The sequence below is a fragment of the Drosophila persimilis genome, unplaced genomic scaffold (assembly GCF_003286085.1).
Source record: "Drosophila persimilis strain 14011-0111.01,24,50 unplaced genomic scaffold, DperRS2 tig00000232-arrow-arrow-pilon, whole genome shotgun sequence".
Taxonomy (NCBI): Eukaryota; Metazoa; Arthropoda; class Insecta; order Diptera; family Drosophilidae; genus Drosophila; species Drosophila persimilis.
Window position 1 is genome coordinate 333,898 of NW_020825307.1, and position 20,294 is coordinate 354,191.

General features: G+C 45.9%; 4 protein-coding genes across 4 annotated transcripts; 2 read left to right on the plus strand and 2 right to left on the minus strand.

Moving 5' to 3' along the window:
• Positions 1-2,671: 2,671 nt before the first annotated feature.
• Positions 2,672-4,341, plus strand: LOC6600073 (myosin heavy chain, embryonic smooth muscle isoform). Its single transcript, XM_026989332.1, has one exon. The coding sequence runs from the start codon at positions 2,778-2,780 to the stop codon at positions 4,263-4,265; it is 1,488 nt and encodes a 495-aa protein (XP_026845133.1). The 5' UTR covers positions 2,672-2,777; the 3' UTR covers positions 4,266-4,341.
• A 235-nt stretch (positions 4,342-4,576) lies between these two features.
• On the minus strand, positions 4,577-8,976 carry LOC6600072 (branched-chain-amino-acid aminotransferase, cytosolic). The gene is made up of 6 exons (XM_002025160.2): positions 8,605-8,976; positions 6,827-7,246; positions 6,290-6,520; positions 5,914-6,220; positions 5,692-5,846; positions 4,577-5,617 (listed from the first exon to the last, which is right to left on the minus strand). Exons 1-6 carry the CDS (start codon positions 8,632-8,634, stop codon positions 5,429-5,431), a joined length of 1,332 nt encoding a protein of 443 aa, XP_002025196.1. The 5' UTR covers positions 8,635-8,976; the 3' UTR covers positions 4,577-5,428.
• Positions 8,977-17,401: 8,425 nt separating this feature from the next.
• LOC6600071 (mpv17-like protein 2) lies at positions 17,402-18,440 on the minus strand. The gene has a single exon (XM_002025159.2). It carries the CDS (start codon positions 18,239-18,241, stop codon positions 17,522-17,524), a length of 720 nt encoding a protein of 239 aa, XP_002025195.1. The 5' UTR covers positions 18,242-18,440; the 3' UTR covers positions 17,402-17,521.
• Positions 18,441-18,784: 344 nt separating this feature from the next.
• Positions 18,785-20,277, plus strand: LOC6600070 (protein yippee). Its single transcript, XM_002025158.2, has 4 exons — positions 18,785-18,951; positions 19,120-19,342; positions 19,433-19,592; positions 19,660-20,277. Exons 2-4 carry the CDS (start codon positions 19,225-19,227, stop codon positions 19,745-19,747), a joined length of 366 nt encoding a protein of 121 aa, XP_002025194.1. The 5' UTR covers positions 18,785-18,951; positions 19,120-19,224; the 3' UTR covers positions 19,748-20,277.
• The last annotated feature ends 17 nt before the right edge of the window (positions 20,278-20,294 follow it).

Below are 20,294 nucleotides of genomic sequence, written 5' to 3' on the forward strand. Positions count from 1 at the left end.
TCGTCCCATATACGAGTACTATTACCTGCCATTCCCTTCATTCTGCCATAGAGTTAAAAAGAAAGCAGGTTTTAAGTGGATAAATAGAGAGTCATTTAGAAAAAACCCTTAGTCCTACTCTAATGGTGAAAGTGGTTGGTCAAGACAAATCAAAACAACAATCGTGCGGCAGCAAAATGGCAGCAGACATAGTGTGTGACCTCTGTGCTGAAACTGTGAAAAGCAATCAGTTTGTATCTCATTACGAGAGATGCATGGGTCCCCGAAATGCCTTTGAGACTCTCATGAGCAATGGGACATCCAACAAACACTCTGAGACTCCAAGCATTCTCTGCACAGTTTGCGGAGAGAGTTACCGTCCCACTCGGGAAATCCGGCATCTAATTTCTGAAGGGCATAAGAGTGCTGGAGCCGCTCAACTGAAGGACAATGAAAATGTTACTTTAATTTCAACGAGGTCGCGATTCGCATTGAAAACGTATCGCGTTCACTCCAATAAAGGCGACCAGATTGATTTAAAAGAGTTTTATAGTCAATGTAAGGAGGATATAGTACAAGTATTGCTCTGCTGTCTCAGTGAGTACGTAGCAGTAAAGCTGAATCTAAAAGTACTTGGACCCTACGTCAAGCAAACGGATGGCGACTCTGGAATACTGGAAACAAGGCAGCACTTCGTGACGGCCTACATGTCTGTATATGAAAGTGAACTGACGATCAACAAACTGGATCAAGCTGTCGAGCATTTAATAAATTTGAGCAGTAGCTTCCACGACAGAGATTTGGTTTGGGCAGTGCAGATTTTCAAGTATTTTGAGCTCACGATAATCAGGTTGGACAATGTACCTGGAAATGGACACGTTCGGGCACCACCAACAATAAAATCCCGAAATGCCATAATTAATGTTAAAAGTGCGGATGCTTTTTGTTTCAAATGGTGTGTCTTAGCATCTTTGGCCTATAGCAGACACCTAATCACTGCATTTAAGACATCAAAGCAAAAGGTATTTGCCCGAAAGAAACTAAGCGACCCATGGTACTACATACTGGACATCAGCCGAGACATCATTTACTATGCAGGCCTTAGAGTCGATTTTTCAGGGATTGAGTTTCCAATAACACGCAAAGGAATCAAGCGCTTCGAACTGAACAATTCGGACTTCAGCGTCAATATATTTGAGGTGGATGCCACTGGCAAATTTGTGTTTGGCCCCACAGTACGCACAAGCGAGATTCGGAGCCGACACATTAACCTATTGGGCATAAATAATCAAAATAAACAGATTACCCACTATGCCCTTGTGACGTGCATGAAGAAGTTGCTGTTTTCACAACATAGCAAATCGCATAATTCGGCATATTATTGCCAGTATTGTCTAAAATTGTATTATACCACAAATATACACCATAGCCCTACGAAGTGTGGAGAAAATGCTGCTTCTAGCCGGAAATAAATCCTGAAACTGTTCTAGCTATGAAATGGAAAGCAAATTCTGACATGACAATAATAAAATAAAAACTACAGAAAACTTTAGACTATAACTTAACCATGACCGCTTTAAAATTAGATATAATTTAGATAATGCTAACAGTACATACATAGGTACATAAATATTATAAATTTGCTTTATACATAAATTAATAAAAAAAAAAAAAAGTGGCGGTGGCGGTGGCGGTGGCCGAACACCAGAGCCGAAGACCCTGGGAACCCTATTGAAAACCGAAGATCCCAGCTTCCCATAGAGATATATATAATATATATATAATATATAATATAATATATGTTTATCCGGATAAGCGACCCAAGACTTTCACCTTCACTTTTCCGTGTCCGGGCGAACCAATCAGTCAGCTTTACCAGATTGGATGTTGCCGGAGCGGTGCATCGCGCCTGGTACTGGCAGCTGGTACTGTTATGCCGCAATCCCCTCCACTTACTGCGCCATATTCCACTCTTCCTTTCATATTAGCAGGGGCTTACCGAGGGCTTCATCCTTCTTGACTTCCGGTTCTTATGAGCGAGTGTGGCTCGCTCGTGTGACGGGGCCACGATGCCGTGCGCTCCTCGGGACACGTTTCCTGTCCCGCGAGGCTGATGCCTTTGGCCTGGGCGACCTTGCCGTTCGGCCACTGCAGTGGCTGTTTCTCCACCTTACCGCCGTAGCTTCTCGTCCTCTCTGGAGGTCCAAGGGATGTGCTCCTGGCTGGACTGTGGCAACCACTGGCTATCCCGCCGCGGGCCATAGCCATAAATCCGCTGAGTCGACAATGTGGTGTCCGCTGCAGCAAGGCCCAGTGATCGGCGGCGGAATAGTTGGTTCACGCCCGCGGGAAATAATATCAGCTACCATATATATACATATAAACCGTGAAATATCATTCGTCGGCGCCCCATTACTCATAGGAGAAAGGGTCAAGCAAGGCCTGGAGCGCTCTCTTCTGGCTTTTCAACAACATTTTAAGAGAGCCTCAACATAAATGGTAGGGTCCGTGGTAGTCGTGCTACTAATTACATATTGGATAGGTGGGATTAGTGGGATATATGGGTTAATAGTAGCCTGAAATGAGCAGGAAACACCAAAACAAGCTGGCGTGTATATCTTACGTCCAATCCAATCCAATCCGATCAGATCTGGCCATTCGAAAGCTGTCGCTGGACGCCCGACTCGGTTGCAACACACATTTTTAGCCTAGGAACACTCCATAGAACACTCTCTCGTAGCACATTGGGGAGACCAAATCACACTCAAAAACTAGTTTACATAGAAGCTACAGCTACAATGCTGCCAGCCATCAAAGGCGATAAATGGCAGCAGCAGCGACGCAGCCGGTATGGGGCATGGGACGACCCTGGCGTCTCGATGTTTGCGGTCGTCGGCCAGGAGCCCCTCGACAATATGCTGACCATGATGACGCCGCTGCCGCTCGGGACCAGCGACCTTGACAAGGAGGCCTATCCAATGATTCACAAGACGTCGGATGCCGACGACGCGGTCTTTCGCACTGTCAAGTTCCAGGTGGAGCAACTGGCACTCAATCGCACATTGCAGATGCGTCCGAAGGAGGAGCAGAAGCGCATTGACACCGAAATCATACGGGCCCTTGTGAAAGAGCGCAGAAGCGAGATGGTCGCGGCCAGTCGGCGCATACAGCTCCAGCGGAACGTGCCCGAGCTGCGCGACCTGCAGCTGGAGATAAACGTGGCCAAGACGGCCCTGAGCGTCAGGAAGAGCATGCTCTCGGATCAGAAGCAGAGGTGCCTCAACAAAAAGGCTGAGCTGGACGAGGCCCGTGCCCATCAGAAGCAGCTGGAACTGCAGCTGGGCAAGGAGAAGTTGGTGGCGGAAAAGAAGACCAAAGCCTTCCGTGAAGCACTGATGAGCCAGCTTGCGGAGACAACCAAGAATCGCCTCCAGGAGCAGCAAGAAACCCAGGCAAGGGAGCGACGGGAGCTACTCGAGTTACAGAAGAACTACGCTCTAGAGCAGTCGCAGGAGGCTGAGAAATTGGCGCTGCGGCGCAAAGAGCTCCAAGAATCCCTGAAGAAGACCACCGCCCAGAAGCAAGCCGCCCTCGAAATCGAGGCAAGAAAGAATGTGGGCCGCCCCCAGCGTGGGATCCTCGACTCGTTCGGCCCGAGAACGGCCGCGTTCGTGGCCAAGGACATGAAGCGCCGCGCGGACGAGATCCAGGCCAGAGAGATCAACAGCGCCCGGCTGGGCGCTGAACTCAGTCAGATCCGACGCGATCGGGAGACGAATGACGAGCTGTTCATCGACCTGCTCGAGCGCGAGTACCATGCCAAGGACAGCAAGAAGTTCTTGGAGAAGATTGCGGCCCAGCAGGCCGCGAGCTATGCGAACCGCGAGCAGGTGTGTCTGCAGCGCACAGCAGCCAAGTACTTCCGGGAGCAATGGGCTGCCATCGGGAACAACATCCCACGCGACTCGACCTCCTTTGGCGAGCGTCAGCACCGCCTGAACACCGGCCGCAACGCAATGATGCACGAGAAGAATATGCAGTGCCACCATGAAATGGTTGAGCTGGCCATTGCCAACAAGCACCGCCGTAAGGCCGACGCCGAGGCGACTTGTGGCATTACCTCGGCATTGGCCCAGCTCCAGAACGCAGAGGATCTTGCCGTGAAGGAGGAGCGACTCCGTATGCTCCGCAGCGAGCCCCGGGAGGTGCTCAACGCCATTCGACCCTTCGCCCTCACCGCCAGCGAGCACACGGTCCTCAATCTGGAAACCAGCAAACGTATCTGATTTACACATTCTGCATATTACCCATTCAATGCCAACGTATGCTAAGGCCCAACGAAATCTATTAAAGAAGTTCCTTTCTTCCCCCTTAGGGAATTCAATAATTTATGTTATATTTCAGTTAGCTCTCCACCTATTCCTTGCCATTTCAGGATCTATGAGTCTTGAAAACACAGTGAGAACAGAGCATCGCAGGGAAATGCTGATGCGGCCAGGGCCGCGGCTCTTCTCTTATAGCCGATACTCAGTCAAGTTATTCCATATATTTTAAACCTTCCAATCCATTTCGGAAACGGAAACACTTGCTCCTCCGATTTCGGTTTGGCTTTGTTCAGTTTTTCTTGTTTATTCATCGATTGATTCGCTTAACAACTACATCATAGTATACTAGTATACATCTCGATTCAGATATGGTTGTGTCCTATTATAAGAGGGTCCTTAGAAGGTCTCCTTGCAGAGTTGGGTTGGGGGCTTAGGTATAGGTAGACGGGTTAGCTTTAGCCACAGCTCCTCTCGCGCTGCTTTTACCTCCAAGAAGACTTGTCTTAGCAATCAGTTCCTATTCGCGATCCACGATCCTTGACAGCTTACAGACTAATAAATGCATTTCGCCTCCGGTACGTTTTCAACTTGTTCCAAAGTTTTGGTTTCGGTTTTGTTTTGGTTTTTTTTTTTAGTTTTAGTTTTTTTTTAGTTGGTAAAATTTGAATTGATTTCGATGCTGCTTGGAAGTAAAAGCGCAAAAAGTTGATCCAAAGCCTCAAAAAACAAGCAAAAATTATAAAACAAAAAGCACTCACTCACATAACAAGAGATTAGAGAACAGAGTGAAAAAAAAGGTTCTATAAATACCATTCAACCGGTTGGAATATGTACAATAAACAAATTAAATGGAAATCTATTCCATAATATAAATAAATAAATATACAACTAAATGCAACTTAATCGAATGACATATAGACATCTATATAGCGACCCTCAACTTATCTATAGGGATCTATTTATAGTATACAATAGGCGGATAAATGCACGCAGCGCAACAAACGAAACAAAATTCGAGCACCCACAGAACACACGCACACTATCTTCAACTAAATCCTACTAATACACAGTATAGGGGAAGGGGATAAGGATAGGGGGAAAGGATCAAAGGACAGCTAAAGTGCTTAGTCAATCACCATCGACCAGGGATGATCCACCCTGCCGTACTGGATGTCGGTTAGCGTCTCGCGGATCAGCTCGTGGACAGGCTTCTCCTGCTCCATGGTGGGGACATAGAGGTCCTGGCCAAGGTAGTTGATTCGATTGACGGGACTAACAACGCACGCAGTGCCCGCACCGAACAGCTCCAGCAACTGAAAGCACAAGGATCGAAGAAAAACTCAATTAGAACAGAAGTCAGGGCCAATGCAATCATCAGTTCGCTTACCCTTCCTTGGTTGAGCAGCTCACAGACCATGGGCATGGTGATATTGGCTTCGCGCACCTTAAACTTGCCCCACTGGCGGGTCATGTTCAGGATGGAGTCGCGTGTAATGCCCGGCAGGATCAGGCCACTCAGTGGCGGCGTTATCAGTTCTTGTTCTGAAATGGAAATGGAAACGGAAATGAAAACCAAATTTATGGTATGCTAGTGCCACTCGCTACTCACCTCCTTGATCGTTCACGTAGAACATGAAGATGTTCATGGTGCCCACCTCCGTCAGCTGGTGATCTTCACCGTACAGCCAGAGCACCTGCTGGAGGCCCCGTGCAGCCGCCTCCTTCTGCACATTGATGGTGGGAGCATAGTTGGAGCCCATCTTGCGATTACCGACGCCGCCGGGCCAGGCGCGTGTATAGGCGGGATCGGCCAGCAGGGAGACGGCACCCGAGGAGCCAGTCTTAAAGTAGCTGCCCACCGGACTGAGAATGGCGTAGAGCAGGGCCGAGTCTGAGGACGCCACACCCAACGTGGGCTGAGCGAGGATCATCAGAGATTAGTTGACTAGATCAGGGATCAGGGACCAGGGATCAGGAATACTCACATCGATGCCAATGAGGGTAGGGCGGATGTACAGGCTGGCGGTGTCCGTGTGCGGCACCCACTCAGAGTCGATGGTTAGCAGGCGGGACAGGCACTGAACGAACTCCTTACCTTCGAAGGTGGGAAGGCCGGAGCGCTGGGCGGCCAGGTTCATGCGGGCCATGTTCATGTCCGGACGGAAGATGCGGATCTTTCCATCGACCCCCCGGTACGCCTTCATGCCCTCGAAGAGCTGCAACGAATCGATCGATCAGTCAGTCGCCTGATAAGACACCATTTGGCAACAGCCAGCAGCCGCTACAGCGATCGGATGAGATGAGATGAGATGGTATGCCGATGACGATGGTGATGGCAATGACTCGACATCAGCATATATCACACGTGTCGTAGCGTGCCGTCTGCCTTGTCTACAGTTACTGCTGGGTCATCCAAAGATTACGATACGGATGGTTGATGGTGTGTGGCGGGTGGCGGGTGATCGGGTGAACGAAGGGTGAGTGGCAGAGCTGAGCCTGGAGTGGAGAGCGGTTGAGCTTACCTCTACGGCGTAGTGCAGGACCTTGGCAGCGGGATGCATGACCAGGTTCTCCAGCGGCGTGATCTCTGGCTTTTGCCAGCCGCCTAGGCTCTTGTGGTAGTAGATCTTCAGCATGTGGTCGGTGAAGAGGCGGCCAAAGCCAAGCTCCTCGTCGTTGTCCGGCTTCGGCTGTAGCTGTTGGGGCGTGGCCAGGCGCACCGTCAACTGTGAGGCCTTGAATAGATGGCCCAGATCCTTGTCGTGCTTGACGGGCTCCGGGGCATGTGTGTACTGTGTGTTCACCGAGGCGGTGATCTCAAAGTCCACCGAGGACTTTTGCAGCTGCTGGGCCGCCTGGGCTGCCTTCAGCGACTGGTTGCTGCACAGGCGAATGGACTGGGCGATGAACTTGATCATTCGATGCTGGTTGCGGAAGATGTCCTGCAATGAAAAGAACGTATACGGCACACGGTCAGAATGTACGCTCCACCAAGTTGAGTGACTCTAAAGAGTTCATGATTGTATGCTAATTTTGGTCTAAACCCAAAATTCGATTTCCGAAACATCAAATCAATTTGCACTCTAATTAAAATCCACTTTCGATTTGCATGACAGTCCGTCGCCGTTCACCCAGAGGAGTGGGAATGGGAAGGGAATGGGAATGGGAATGGGCTTCAGCAGGAGCCTTACCCGTCTAAATTCTGGGTCAGATCTGGGTCGCTAATCAGCAGAGTTCGGCGGAGACTTGTTTTGCTGATGCCTGCCCTGCGCTAAGCTGATCTTAAAGCTGATGAAATACCCCAAACTATAGACTAAGCCTTAGCCCCAGTCAATGTTAAAACTAGTCCAAAACTGCCATCATATGTCGCTGACATTGCATCAGCCGAAATATTTGTACAAAACAACAACGACTCGTTAGTATGTATGTATAAACATAAAAAATAGAGTTCAAAAACTGGTCGACTAAATGTCTGCCAGATCCGAGCTTATCTCTCCCTCCGCCACCAGCCGTAGCCTACGATCTAGCGCCATAGATTACGAGTACGCCCGAGAGGGCAGTAGATAACATGTCTCCATAAATTCCCAAAATAAAACATAATGTGTTCTATTTTTAATGGATCAGAGAGTGGGCACTGGGCACTGGGCACTGGGCACTGGGCACTGGGCACTGCTTCTCTCCAAATGCTCGCACAATAGCTGATGAATCAATCAGTATTAATGACTGGAAATACTATCTACTGGGTTTAACAGGATTTAATGAAGTGGACTCCAGTACGAATACGTTTCACCATTTTTTTAATGGATTGTCTCCAGATTCTTCGAGAAATTCGATGGAAGACAATCATTTTAAATAATTGCCAGTACAATGTTCTCCCATTTCGGCTAGAAGACTTCCAGTTCATTCACTTTAAAGATTTAAAGTGTTTCTGGATGAGTTTGCTGTTGTTGCTTTGGACATTGATAAACAGCGTCGTGATTTCCATTTAGTAATACAGATACAGGCAAATACAGATTTTGAGACTGTTGCCAACTTATTAAAAATTGTTTAATTAGGCTGCGCGAAGGGAAACATAATTTATGACCTGTCTGAATTTAGATAGGAATATTAATAGATTTAGATGAGACGTCGATTGGGGCTGGAGAGTTCGATTTCGCGGATGGTAGCATAATGTCTTGGAATTCGATTTCGACTGGATTTCTTTTATACATAAATCGGTTCAAGTTTGGACGGAGCTCGCTTAGATATTTGACGGTATTTCTATTGATTTGCGGTGTAGGCTATTCAACAGGGTACAAACCTTTGCGTTTATTGCCATTTTGGTAGTCATGTTGCTGCCTATAAACTTTCTTTCCCGTTTTCTCCGATCTCGCAGACTCTCTTCGGTTCTTCTCTTCGCTTCCCGCTCTTTTGGCAAAGTGTCTTTCGGTGTTTGGGTTTGCTTAAACGTTCACGTTCTCGTTCTCACTTGGGCCTGGGCCTGTCCTTTGCACTTTGTCTCACTTGAATTGATTTATTGTTTCGCGTTCAGGGAATTGCACTCTACCGCACTCGAACACAGCAAAAAAAACACTGATATATCATAAAGTTTAAATATTTAATTGGGTTTCGATTTGCTTCTGCTTTGCTTCTCTTCAGGTATCAGGTATTCTTCTCGCACATGTGTGTCTGAACGAGTCGCTGCACGAAATGAGCTGCTGTCGCGTTGCGCTCCTCTATCTATAGCCGCCGCGGCGGTGGTCAGCACTTGGGTGTGTGTGTGTGAGCAGGTCGTACGATTATCAGAGAATCGGAAGAATTGCTTTCGAAGAGACGGCGCTCGGCGGCAGAGCGCCCTGTTTACCGTTGAAACCTAGCCGCAGATTAAGAGAATTTGCGCAGAAAGCGCGAAAGAGAGGCAGCCAATACACTGTACACTGCACTCCCAAAGTCGAATAAAATCAGTTCGGTTTTCAAAGCGCTCCTCCTCCTCCTTTGGCACAGCAAAGTTTTCACGAGTGGCCAATTTTCGTGTTGGTCAGTGTAGCCCACAAGACACACAGCACAGCATATCAAATCGAATGTTTTTACTCCCTCTCTCGCTCTGGCTCTCGCGTCGGCTCCCGTACGACTCGTGTTTTTGAAAACACGATTGACGGCCCCCTTGGTGGGGGGTCAGTAACAGTACCCCCCATGGGCTGTACGTACTTATTTGGACGCACCAATCCGACGACGATCTTTGGTAGGCAACGATATTTTTTTTTCTTTCATGTTTTTTCAGCGATTTTTTTTTTGCTTTTTACTTTTTGTTGCTTTTTGGGACTCGGCGCAGAAACCAATTTCAGGCCATTATTTTCAGCTGATTTTGGGTGACATATTTGTTCGAGTTGAATTTTGGGCGGCTTCTGGTAGTCTCTTCTAGTTTCTAGTTTCTCTAGTTCTTTCTTTGTTTACTCGGTTTGGTGCCCGTGTACTTTTCCATTAAATGTGAGAACATAAATAAATAAGTACTATATGCCCAGGTACATACGATATGTATGTACATATGTACATACATATGTGTATACTTGTGGAAATATCCGTTTTTTTCCTACATATGTATGTTCCATGGGGGTTTTTCCAGTAAAACACATACATAGATAATGCTCCGCCAGTAATGAAATCGTTCATTAAGTTCAGTTTCTTTACTGCTACCACTATCTGCGCCCGTTTGCCCTAGGAAAGCTACGGAAATGATCGAGATCGTGGTGGTATGGAAAATCGCTGTCTAAATGACGCACACATGTTATCGCCTCTTCCTCTCCTACTACCTGGCTAAGGAGCAGCTCCGTTTTTTTTTCTTTTTTTTTGTCGCGTTTCTCCTTTTATTGTGCGAAAAAAATTATTTTGGGAAATATATGAAGGAAAATTGTTTTTCCACTCAGCCGAACAACATGATGTGCACATTTCGCTTTGTTTTTTGTATTTGTAGTTTCCCAAACTGATAAGGCACGTTCGTTCCCCGTTTTGTGTTGTTTTCCAAGCAACAGATTGTGCAAAAAACACACTCGTGAAAGGTTACATATGTACATACCTAGAGCAGACACCAATTTGAATCCTGGCTGATGCAATATCTAAATCGAGAACATCATGATCATAGCTTTTATGCTGCCCACTGCCATGTGCTTTGGGTGTAACTTAAGAGAGCAGAGAGCATAGCTTACAGCAGTGCGCTAAGAGCAAGCATTACATGGCGCTCTCTGTACGTGTCTCTTTCTGTGTTTGTTTCTCTTTGGCTGCTGCGCTGCTGCTGCGCTGCTGCTGCGCTGCTGCTGCTGCTGCTGCTGGTTGATAAACAAATAAATTATCGTTGTCCTCATCGTCTTCATCGCTTCATGCCTATCGCGCGATACAAATACGAATAATTTCAATGTCAATGTACTGGACAGACTGTGTCTCTGTCTTTGTCTCTGTCTCTGTCTCTGTCCCTCGCACTCGCACTGACCCTGCCCTGTTGTAATGTGTGTCTGTGGGTTAGCTCTGAGATAGCTCTCTCTCCGTCTGTCCATCTCCTTAGTGGGTCACAGTGGCTGTGGCTGACCTTCGACTGGCTTCTTTCCTTTTCCTTTTCCTTTTCCTTTCGCTCTAGCATTCTCTCGCCCTATCTTTGTCGTTCTTTAGTATGGGGTGTTATTGTTATTAATAATATGTTAAGGCGAAGATCAACAAATTTGCACGAAAACAACTTGATAAACGATTCCCACGTGCATGCGTATGTATGTATATTCCGACGTAACTGAAAGATAAACAAACAATAAACGTGCACTGAGCGAAAGTGTAACGGGAATGGGAATGGGAGGCGCAGGTTATCCGATAGACGGGAACGATTAACGAGTGCACCGCACATCGAGAGCAAAAGTCACTGAACTGCTTACACTGCTTACATTCGAAGGCATGATCAAGGACGCCCACATTTGTGTGAATGACTGTACATACCATACGTACGTACGTATGGGGGGGTGTGTCCGTGTATGTATACAATATCTCACTATCTGCATGTGTGTGTGTGTGTGTGTGTACATGAGTGAGTGTTTTTTGGAGGCGCGTTCGCTTCAAACGGGCCCACTTTTCTCATGTATGTGTGTATAGATATACATATATGTACATACATATGTACATATATTCAACGTCGCCACATGAGGCGTATGCGTAATATGCTGCCTTAACCTCCCCCCACTGCCCTTCCCCACTCGCATCGACTGACATGTTTTTTCCCCTGAATCTTTACAATCATTTTTTTATTGTTTTGATGACTTATTTTCGATCCGTTTTCCTTACCTTGATAACCAAACGCGTCATCGGAGAAGCACAGCATTCGGACTCGATCTCATTTGCATATACGAGTATACCCGTATAGCCCCAGAGTGTATTGGATTCTTGAAGAGGCAAAAAGGGAACCCAGAGGTCAGCAGCATCCTATGCACACTGCGTAGGTTAGGAAAGTGGTTTGCCTGCACTGGAATGTATGCGTGGCGAGCCCTGATACAAACCTATCCCAAACAGATATTACGTGCAAATTCATCCCTGAATAAAATCTATTGCCCACACACCTAGAGATATGCACACTGCCATTTGATTGGTATAATTCGTACTTCCTATTTCAATCATTACAATGCAAACTAGGAAGTTCGAGTGTATATCTTTTCTATCTTGTCGAATCATCGTAGGAGTATCTCTTTCTCTGGTTGTTTTTGTTTCGTTCTGTAAAAATATTCACTATGTTTTCACCGGAAATGTATCACCTTGCTGTTGTTAACCCAAAATTGGGCTTGAGCTCTTGCTAATTCGAAAACGAAATCGAATTTGCAAATTACGCACTTGATGGGCACGAAACGGTGGCAGCAGCAGGGTGAGATGGTGGCGGAGGGTGGTGGCGGTGGTGGTGCATATGTACAATGACGTAAAATCGGATTGGGGTTCAGCGGAGATCGAGCTACTTTAATCGCAGCCAAGAGCCAACTATGTCGAGGCAATTGGAACTGCGGCACCCCGCTTAGGCATGCGCTGCCCCTTCCGCCCGACTCTCGAGTCCCGAGTGATCCAATTCAATGCGATTCACAAATTCAAATATCGCTTTGTTCGTAATGCTAGGGGGCTATAGGGTTTTACGGACGACGCAGTATCAATCGTATGATATGGCTACGATATAGGCAGTTAAAGGTATTTGCTGCCGCTTAAAAAACTGATCAACTGATCATCTGGCTCTTTTTTTTTTTTTGCGCCTTATCAATCCTCTGACGCAAGGCCCTGGCACACGCCCTCCCCAAAAACGAAAGAAAGAACCACTCATGCTCAGTTATCACCTCCACGCCCACTGTTTTCCCCGGTCCCCGCCTTCCGTCGGTCCCCGCGATCACAAGATACACGTTTCCGGAGCTTTGGCTGTCAGGGAGTGCGGAGAGATAAAACTGTCCCAAGCACAGATACAAAGACAGATACAGAGCACCACATGATCCCGATCGGCTAGCTGGGTTGATGAATGCGGCTTTATCGCAGAAGCCCCATCTCCTGCCCCATCCCCTGCACCACACGACACCACACCACACCACACCACACCACGCACCCGGTGACAAATCATTCAAGAAGCAAAAAATAATGTAGATAGCACTTTAGTCAGCAGACCATCATTGGGTTGGGAATCCGCAAGTCATTTTCAGTGCGGATATGGGCACGTATATATGTACATATATCCTGTGTATATAGGATACATATAGGATACATATGTACATATATGCTCTGGCTTTTTCTACTTATTTTCCGAATTTATTCAGACAGTTATAGGAAATTTATGAGTCGCTTGATCATGTGAATGAATCCATTGGATCGGTATAAATTCAATGGAAATTATTTGCGGTTCTCCTACAAGAAACGACATGAACCTTACCCTGAACTTGATTTATTCCTTTAAAGATCTGCTCTAATACACGTACTATCCCGTCTACTGGGATAACTTTAACATTGGTACAATATAAATATACATATGTACATATATACATATATGCGATGGATGTTTATTATGGCCAAGAATCGTGGGCGGTGGAGCTAAGTGATTTATTTGCTTACGCGAGAGCTTTCTTTATTTTCTTGTTCGGCTGTCGGTGCTCCCCTGCTCTCCTCGCTCTCATCCCACAATCCACAATCTATATACTCGCACATTTTTTACTGCTCAAGGTCTTGTCCCGCCCTGCCACATGCCTGCCAACTCCCCCGTACCCATGGTAGCCTCCAATTTTCACTGTCGATCTTTGGCATTCAAATATAGCACTTATGAAAACAGAACAAAATGGAGAAAATAAAACAATCGTATTTTTTGTCGGTGTTTACCAGCTGCGTTGATACTATCTCTCTAATTGATTCTTTTCGGGAATTCTTTTCAAGGTTAGGGATAGTCGTGGGGGTATATGTAGTATGTACACAGATTCGCAAGCAGTGGATAGATAGATAGAGCGAGAGAGAGAGAGAGAGAGAGAGAGAGCAAGTTGGAGGATCATAACGTTTTACGATATTTTTAACGATCGCTCTTTATGAGCGGTGCCTGATCTCGTGTCCAGATCGCGTGCGGCCATCGGTAGAGGTCCATAGAAAAAAATCCCAAATTTAATGGAACCGACAAAATACCCACTATATTCCTATGGAGAGTCAATGACACGTGGGGCGCTCAAAAGAAGAACAAGACCTGAAAAAGTAATGTACGAGAATGTTTGTGCTTTGTTGTATACACTCAGATCAACAATTATTCGTACACCCGACTCACCCGATAAGTACAAAGGTCCGCCGAAAGGTCCGATTTCCATTGTATGTATGTATGTATGTACCTTTGTGCAGAGAGTATTTTCTGAATTTATTGAATTTAACCAATTGACATATATTTTCATTAGCTTGGATCTAAAAACATATTAACTTAACCAACAATTTTTGTATGGTCATGTTTTCCTTTACTATTACCTCCCATAAGAAAGTATTGAAGTATTGAAGTATCCCATAAGAAAATATTGAACTATCCAACCTTTTATTACCACGGAATCTGGTAACGTAATGATAGATGCCTTCGCGGATTTATAGCAAAAGGAAAACAAGAAAGGAAAACAGGAAAAGAAATAAAAGGTCTTTAAGACCTTACATTCGATTGTTGTGATTTTTCTGGTGAATATACATAGGGCTTCCTTTCGTATTATTCAACTATGAAATGCCCACATATGTTAAAGATGTTGAGGAATACACAAAAATATGATCTCTGGGATAGAAGATTCTTCTGATTGTACTGCACTGTGTACTGGATTTATATAAAGTTTGTGCTTTGCTATTGGGAAAAGTGTTAACTGTATGTTAACTGTTGAAATTCTCAACTTTTGCTACCATTCGATACTGGCAGGGTATGAGAGAGCGTATAAGGCCAACCAGAGCGAGAGAGGGGGCGAGGGCCCGTCTACATAGGGGGGTGGGCATGTTTAAGGGTGGAATGGAAATACTTGAGTGGAAATCTGATCTTATACTTTGCCCTGCAGCTAGCATACTTTTGGGTGAGCCAACCATCGATGAGCATCAGCTAGTTGATCAGTTGTTTATCGTTTTTTCGTTAGAATCTATGCTAAATGCTAAATGGTTACACACACACACACACACACACACACACACACACACACACACACATGGAGACGATCACCCACCATTTACATAGGAGCTCGCAATTTACCTGCGCGTGGCCGGGTCGAAAACGCAAAACTTGATTCGGCAAAACGACAAAAAAAAAACGGCACACAAAGAAATACGAGAAATAAGACGAACAAATATGTGTCTAGTTGGCAAGTCAATCAGTCAGAAAACAGAGGCAGAAAGACAGACAGACCGACAGGGCGACACAGCGACAGACAGACAGCAAGTGTCCAAATGAAATACTTTGTATCGTACACACACACATGCACACTCGCCACTGTGCGTGTGTGAGTGGCACCTGTTCGAATCTGGCTGCCTACATTATACGCGCTCTTTGCCCGCCGGCGCGCGACTCTTTGGCTCTTTTTGCAAACATTTTGGCTGTCTCTATGCTGCGCGTGTGTCGCGCTCTTCGGCACCGCCTGCGGCTTACCACATTCTTCTCTGCTCTATCAGTCTTGTCTTATATAATAAACGTACACTTGTACACATCTTTTGGCCGGAATTGCGAGACGAGCCCTGAAATCTGACCAATCCGCAAGCGCTGGCCGATGACTGTGGATTATCTCACACACACACACATGACAGGTGACGCAGTGCGTCAGCAGATATGCTACATACATTCATACATATATCTGTTCTTAATGGGTAAATAGTGTCTTTGCTGGGAAAACGAGGGGGGGGAATAACCAGATGGGTCTAGATGGGAAGTCTATTTATGTAAAAACTAACACACACGTAGGTATGTGTGTTTGCATGTGCATATATATGTACATGTGAAGTAAAGATCCATCTTGGATCATAATTATAACTAATTCTTTTCCCTTATAATAACTATCACCATTATATGTTCATATATGTATGTACATAACATATTTATGTATGTATGCATGTATATCTTTTGACAAGAGCGATAAAACAATAGTCTGTTTGTTCTATAGATTGTTATATCACTAATGTACGATATATCGATGAATGTTTTAAAAATTCTTTACCCAAACAAAAATTTAAAGCAATACAAAATTAGGGTATTGCCTATAATATGGTCCCTGATATGATTTAATATATTTATACCATATGTACGTACACATGTGTATGTATGTACATTCTGACCGAGATACCTATCTCAGCCCAATCGGAATACATATTTCTAACGACATTCTGTTGCTACCTGGCTGCTCGCCGAAACTCGTCGACAATATATGTACATATGTATACAACAAATGTCTGGAAAAGGCCCCCAAACTGGTCTCTGATCAGACACAAATCCAAATCAAAATACATAAATAAATGCAAAAAACAATACAACAAGAAAGCTCCAAATAAATTGAACGCAAATACATTCAAATTGATGCCAAACCAGAGACCAGACAAAGGCGAAACAGTTCGCCATTTACTTTCGAGTAGCCTCAAAGAAACTTCGATTTGTGAGACCCATCAAATGGCATTTAATTACGAGTCTCTCGCTTATTTTTTATAATTTGGGAACTTTCATTATCAATGTCAAGCACGATTCTAATTAAACGCTTTCGAAATAAAAAAACAAAAAAAAAGCGAACTCTGAAAGTGATAAGGTTTGACGGCTGTTCGTTCCATTAATGGCTATGGATATGAGGAGAAAATGTACATATGTATGTATGTATTTATGTTGAGCAGGGAGAGAGCGTCAAAGGACTTTTTAAAGGATGATGTTCTCATCCCATAATTGATACCAAGGAATTTTTTAATTGCAAAATACTCGTTCAGCTATTGATCTATACATAGTACATGGTAGGTAGGTATATTTTTGTATGCTTCGTACATTCTCGTCCATAATCAGCCTCCTATCGGTTAATGGGATGGGTTTCGTGATTTATTTTTAAAGTCGCTGGCAACCAAAGCTTATCAATCTATTGGGTAATGTCAGGGGGAAGCATGTGCGGAAGGAGAAGGAGAAGGAGGGCAATGGGGAAGCTGAGGAGGTGGGCCTGGCATCGCGTGTTTGGGACTGTTGCTAGAGGGTCTCTTATCGCCATCCACTGAGATCGATGTGCGTCATCGCGTTGGGATCTGAAGGCTGAAGGGCTTCCCACTGGCACAGATCCTGCTCTATATAGTACTCCAGTTTCAGCTCCATTGGTCATTGTACCCGAAAGTCCATTGCAGTTACTGACATATGGCAGATCGGTATTCGGTTACGCTAGTGATTTGAACCGGTTCGGACAGCCATTCACCAAGCATTCACGCATTACATCCGCCGAGATCTAATTGCACAGTCCCCGTACTTATGTGTATGCATATAAACCACATGAACATGTGGATCAAACTGGTTGGTTCGACGCCAGATTAATCAGTCTTCAGCCCGCACGAGGCTTTCCTACATGGCCCGCATCGGGGTGCACTTACTTCAGACATACATAGATACATAGATACATAGATCAACAAAATCTTTGGCGTGGCCGAGTGTACCGTACATAGACTCGTCTGTATTTACAAGGTTTTCGAAATAAATAGTTACAATACAATGCTTCGTTTGCTGAGGTAGGGGCGCTCGCAGACAGTGCCTGTTAGGGAATTTTTTTGATGTGCGACTTTGTGTGCTTCACCTTCGACGTGAGCACGTCGTAGCCGAGGCTGATGATGTTGTCGTAGAAGATGCGGTAGTGGGTGGGTATCCAGTAGAAGTTTATGAACTGCGCCGCCGGCCACACTGTCCACTCGGCCGCGTACAACTTCCAGGCCTTGTCCTTGATCTCATCCCACACCTCGTGCTTGTCCTTCTGCTCGAGTAGTCCTAGGGTGACAAAGAAGACGCTGATGTAGACGGGCGAACAGATCAGCTGGTCGAGCACAATTTTCTTGGCCACCACGCGCATGCTGCGGCCGGGCATCCGCTTGTCTAGCATCTTGTACCAGAAGTGGCAGATGATGCCCACGGTGACACCGCTGGTGGCCATGTGGCTGGTGCGCAGGCTGTCAAACCGTTCGATCTCCCCACTGTAGATCTCCAGGTGTTGCTCCATCACATCGCCGAGGCAGCTGAGCGTCAGCGAGATGCCCACGTTGGTGAACAGCAGGAACCTATTACTGAACGCTCTGGCGTGCCACTCACGCAGCTTCTGCATTAGTTTGGCGCGAGAGCGGAAGCCGGAGCCGGACCCAGTGCCAGAGCCGGTGCCAGTGCCACTGTCGGTGGCAACATTCCGCAAGAGGTTCAGTCTGATCAGGCGCCCGCTGCTCGCCGCCGTTGAGAAGAGGATCCGGGCCTGGCAGCGAAGGGATTGCATATTGTTTGTTTGTAATGTGCGAATAGTTTGGAGGAGTGTGGACGTAACAGAATACGGTTTCACGGGTCGGTTGGGTTGAAACGAAATTTACATGGTCGCCAATGCAGTGCGTTGCAGCCACAGGTCGGTCCAAAGGTTGCACTGTTGATGTTTAATTTATTCTAAACCTAATTTAAACCGTTTTGTACATGATTTTCCTAAATATTTAATAGACTTGACTTTTAAAAGGCCAAAAGGCCAGAAAAACAGGCCAACAACAATCACGTGTAGTAGCAGCTGTTCAACCAGGGCTGGACATGTTATCGACCCATCAACCGATACGTACAATGTCACTGTAACTCAAAACGCAGCTAAAATGTCTCGAAACTATATATATTCTTAATGGAGATATCGTTATAAATCATTATATTCACCTAAAATAATCGTAGTAGCAAGTAAATATTTACTTGATGCTTTATTATATCGATGGCTCATTCGATACTGATATCGATAGTAGAATATAGCGACAACTCTAGAAAGCATTCCATTGCGTTTTGTTTTATTTTTTTTGCAAGCGTCGCAATAAACAAGTTGTGAATCTTAATCGGTGATTGTCAGTAGCTGCCTTGAACCCGCCCCCCACATCAGTTGTTAAATCTGTAATCGTCCGTCTCCTGGGTGTCCACTGCTGAGCGATCGCAGTCAAGAGTCCACCCAACAGCTGGGGTGAGGTATGTATGTACATATCATAAGTATGTATGTATGTGTAGCTTTTTGTTGTGCAAAGTAAGGCAATTAATGTACTCCAAAACAAAAGCACAGCAGATAAGCATTACAACGATTGCATCGCGCACTGTCATAGCGTCTGGGAATAGCACTTTAACCATTTTTCCGCCTAGATTCCAAGGCAAACAAAGGAACGCTGCTACACACAAACACGGCCGCAATCACACCAATCTCTAGCATACACACACTAGCGCACTGGGGGAAAGAGTGAGAGAGAAATGGGACGCGTATTTCTGGAGCACCTGGGAGGCCTGAAGCTATTCAACTGCGCCCAGTGCCACACAAACCTGACCAACCGCAGCCAACTGATCAGCACGAGATTCACTGGAGCGACGGGTAAGGCACATCCCTCCATAACCCATCGAGGAGTTATGCAACGGATGGCAGCTGGAACTGCATTATTATTATATCTCATCGCTCCCACAGGCCGTGCATACCTGTTCAAACGCGTGGTCAACCTGACCTTCAGCAACATCCAGGAGCGTGTCATGCTCACCGGGCGGCACATGGTGCGCGACGTCATGTGCAAGAACTGCGGTGCCAAACTGGGCTGGATGTACGAGTTCGCCACCGAAGAGTCCCAAAAGTGAGTATCCCGATCGCACTGATAAGATCCGCACCCTAGCTCCTTCACTCCGCTCCTCTCGCTTTAGATACAAAGAGGGACGCGTCATCCTGGAGTATGCATTGATTAATGAGGCCGAGGGCTTTCCCGCAGAGGCGCCCACCACGAGTCACTGAATCTGAGCAAGAACAGTGCTAGCCGCTGGCATACCAGTCCAGCCCGCACCAATTCGCACCCTGAAGAAAGCATAAGCATGCATAAGGCGAACCGAACCGCGCATAACCCTTAGTATTGAATAGCAAGCCGAAGGCGAGGGCTTTTATAAATTAAGCCTAATTTAGAGAACAGATCGCCGTAGTCAATGATTGAGCTCCGTGTCCGTGTCGTGTCTGTGCCCAAAGCGGGGAGCATGATCATCTCATCCCGACAGAAGACGAGCCTATGGCACTGTCTTAACGATACTTAAACGTAGTTTTAGGCATTTAGCACATAAGCAGCTGCGGATCCGCTCCCCTATTGTAAAATACGTCATGAGGCTGAACTGCTAAAAGGTTCGGTTCCGGTCGCTGTGGAAACTCACAAAAGGCGAGCCAACCAAACGATTGATCCGAACAGATTACCCTTAAATAATCACATTTGTGTCTTTTTTTAAACGAGATCTCTAGCCCGTAAATAAATCAACAATAAAGCACACTGATCCATCGAATATTACAACAATTTAGG

Bases quoted from the DNA above. Each gene is read 5' to 3' on its own strand.
- LOC6600072 (XM_002025160.2), bottom strand. From the start codon at position 8,634: ATGACTACCAAAATGGCAATAAACGCAAAG. The intron at 6,521-6,826 runs GTAAGCTCAACC...GATTCGTTGCAG, and splicing joins TCCTGCACTACGCCGTAGAG to CTCTTCGAGGGCATGAAGGC. The intron at 5,847-5,913 runs GTGAGTAGCGAG...TTTCCATTTCAG, and splicing joins CTACGTGAACGATCAAGGAG to AACAAGAACTGATAACGCCG.
- LOC6600070 (XM_002025158.2), top strand. From the start codon at position 19,225: ATGGGACGCGTATTTCTGGAGCACCTGGGAGGCCTGAAGCTATTCAAC. The intron at 19,343-19,432 runs GTAAGGCACATC...TCGCTCCCACAG, and splicing joins GAGATTCACTGGAGCGACGG to GCCGTGCATACCTGTTCAAA. The intron at 19,593-19,659 runs GTGAGTATCCCG...CTCTCGCTTTAG, and splicing joins GCCACCGAAGAGTCCCAAAA to ATACAAAGAGGGACGCGTCA.
- LOC6600071 (XM_002025159.2), bottom strand. From the start codon at position 18,241: ATGCAATCCCTTCGCTGCCAGGCCCGGATCCTCTTCTCAACGGCGGCG.
- LOC6600073 (XM_026989332.1), top strand. From the start codon at position 2,778: ATGCTGCCAGCCATCAAAGGCGATAAATGGCAGCAGCAGCGACGCAGC.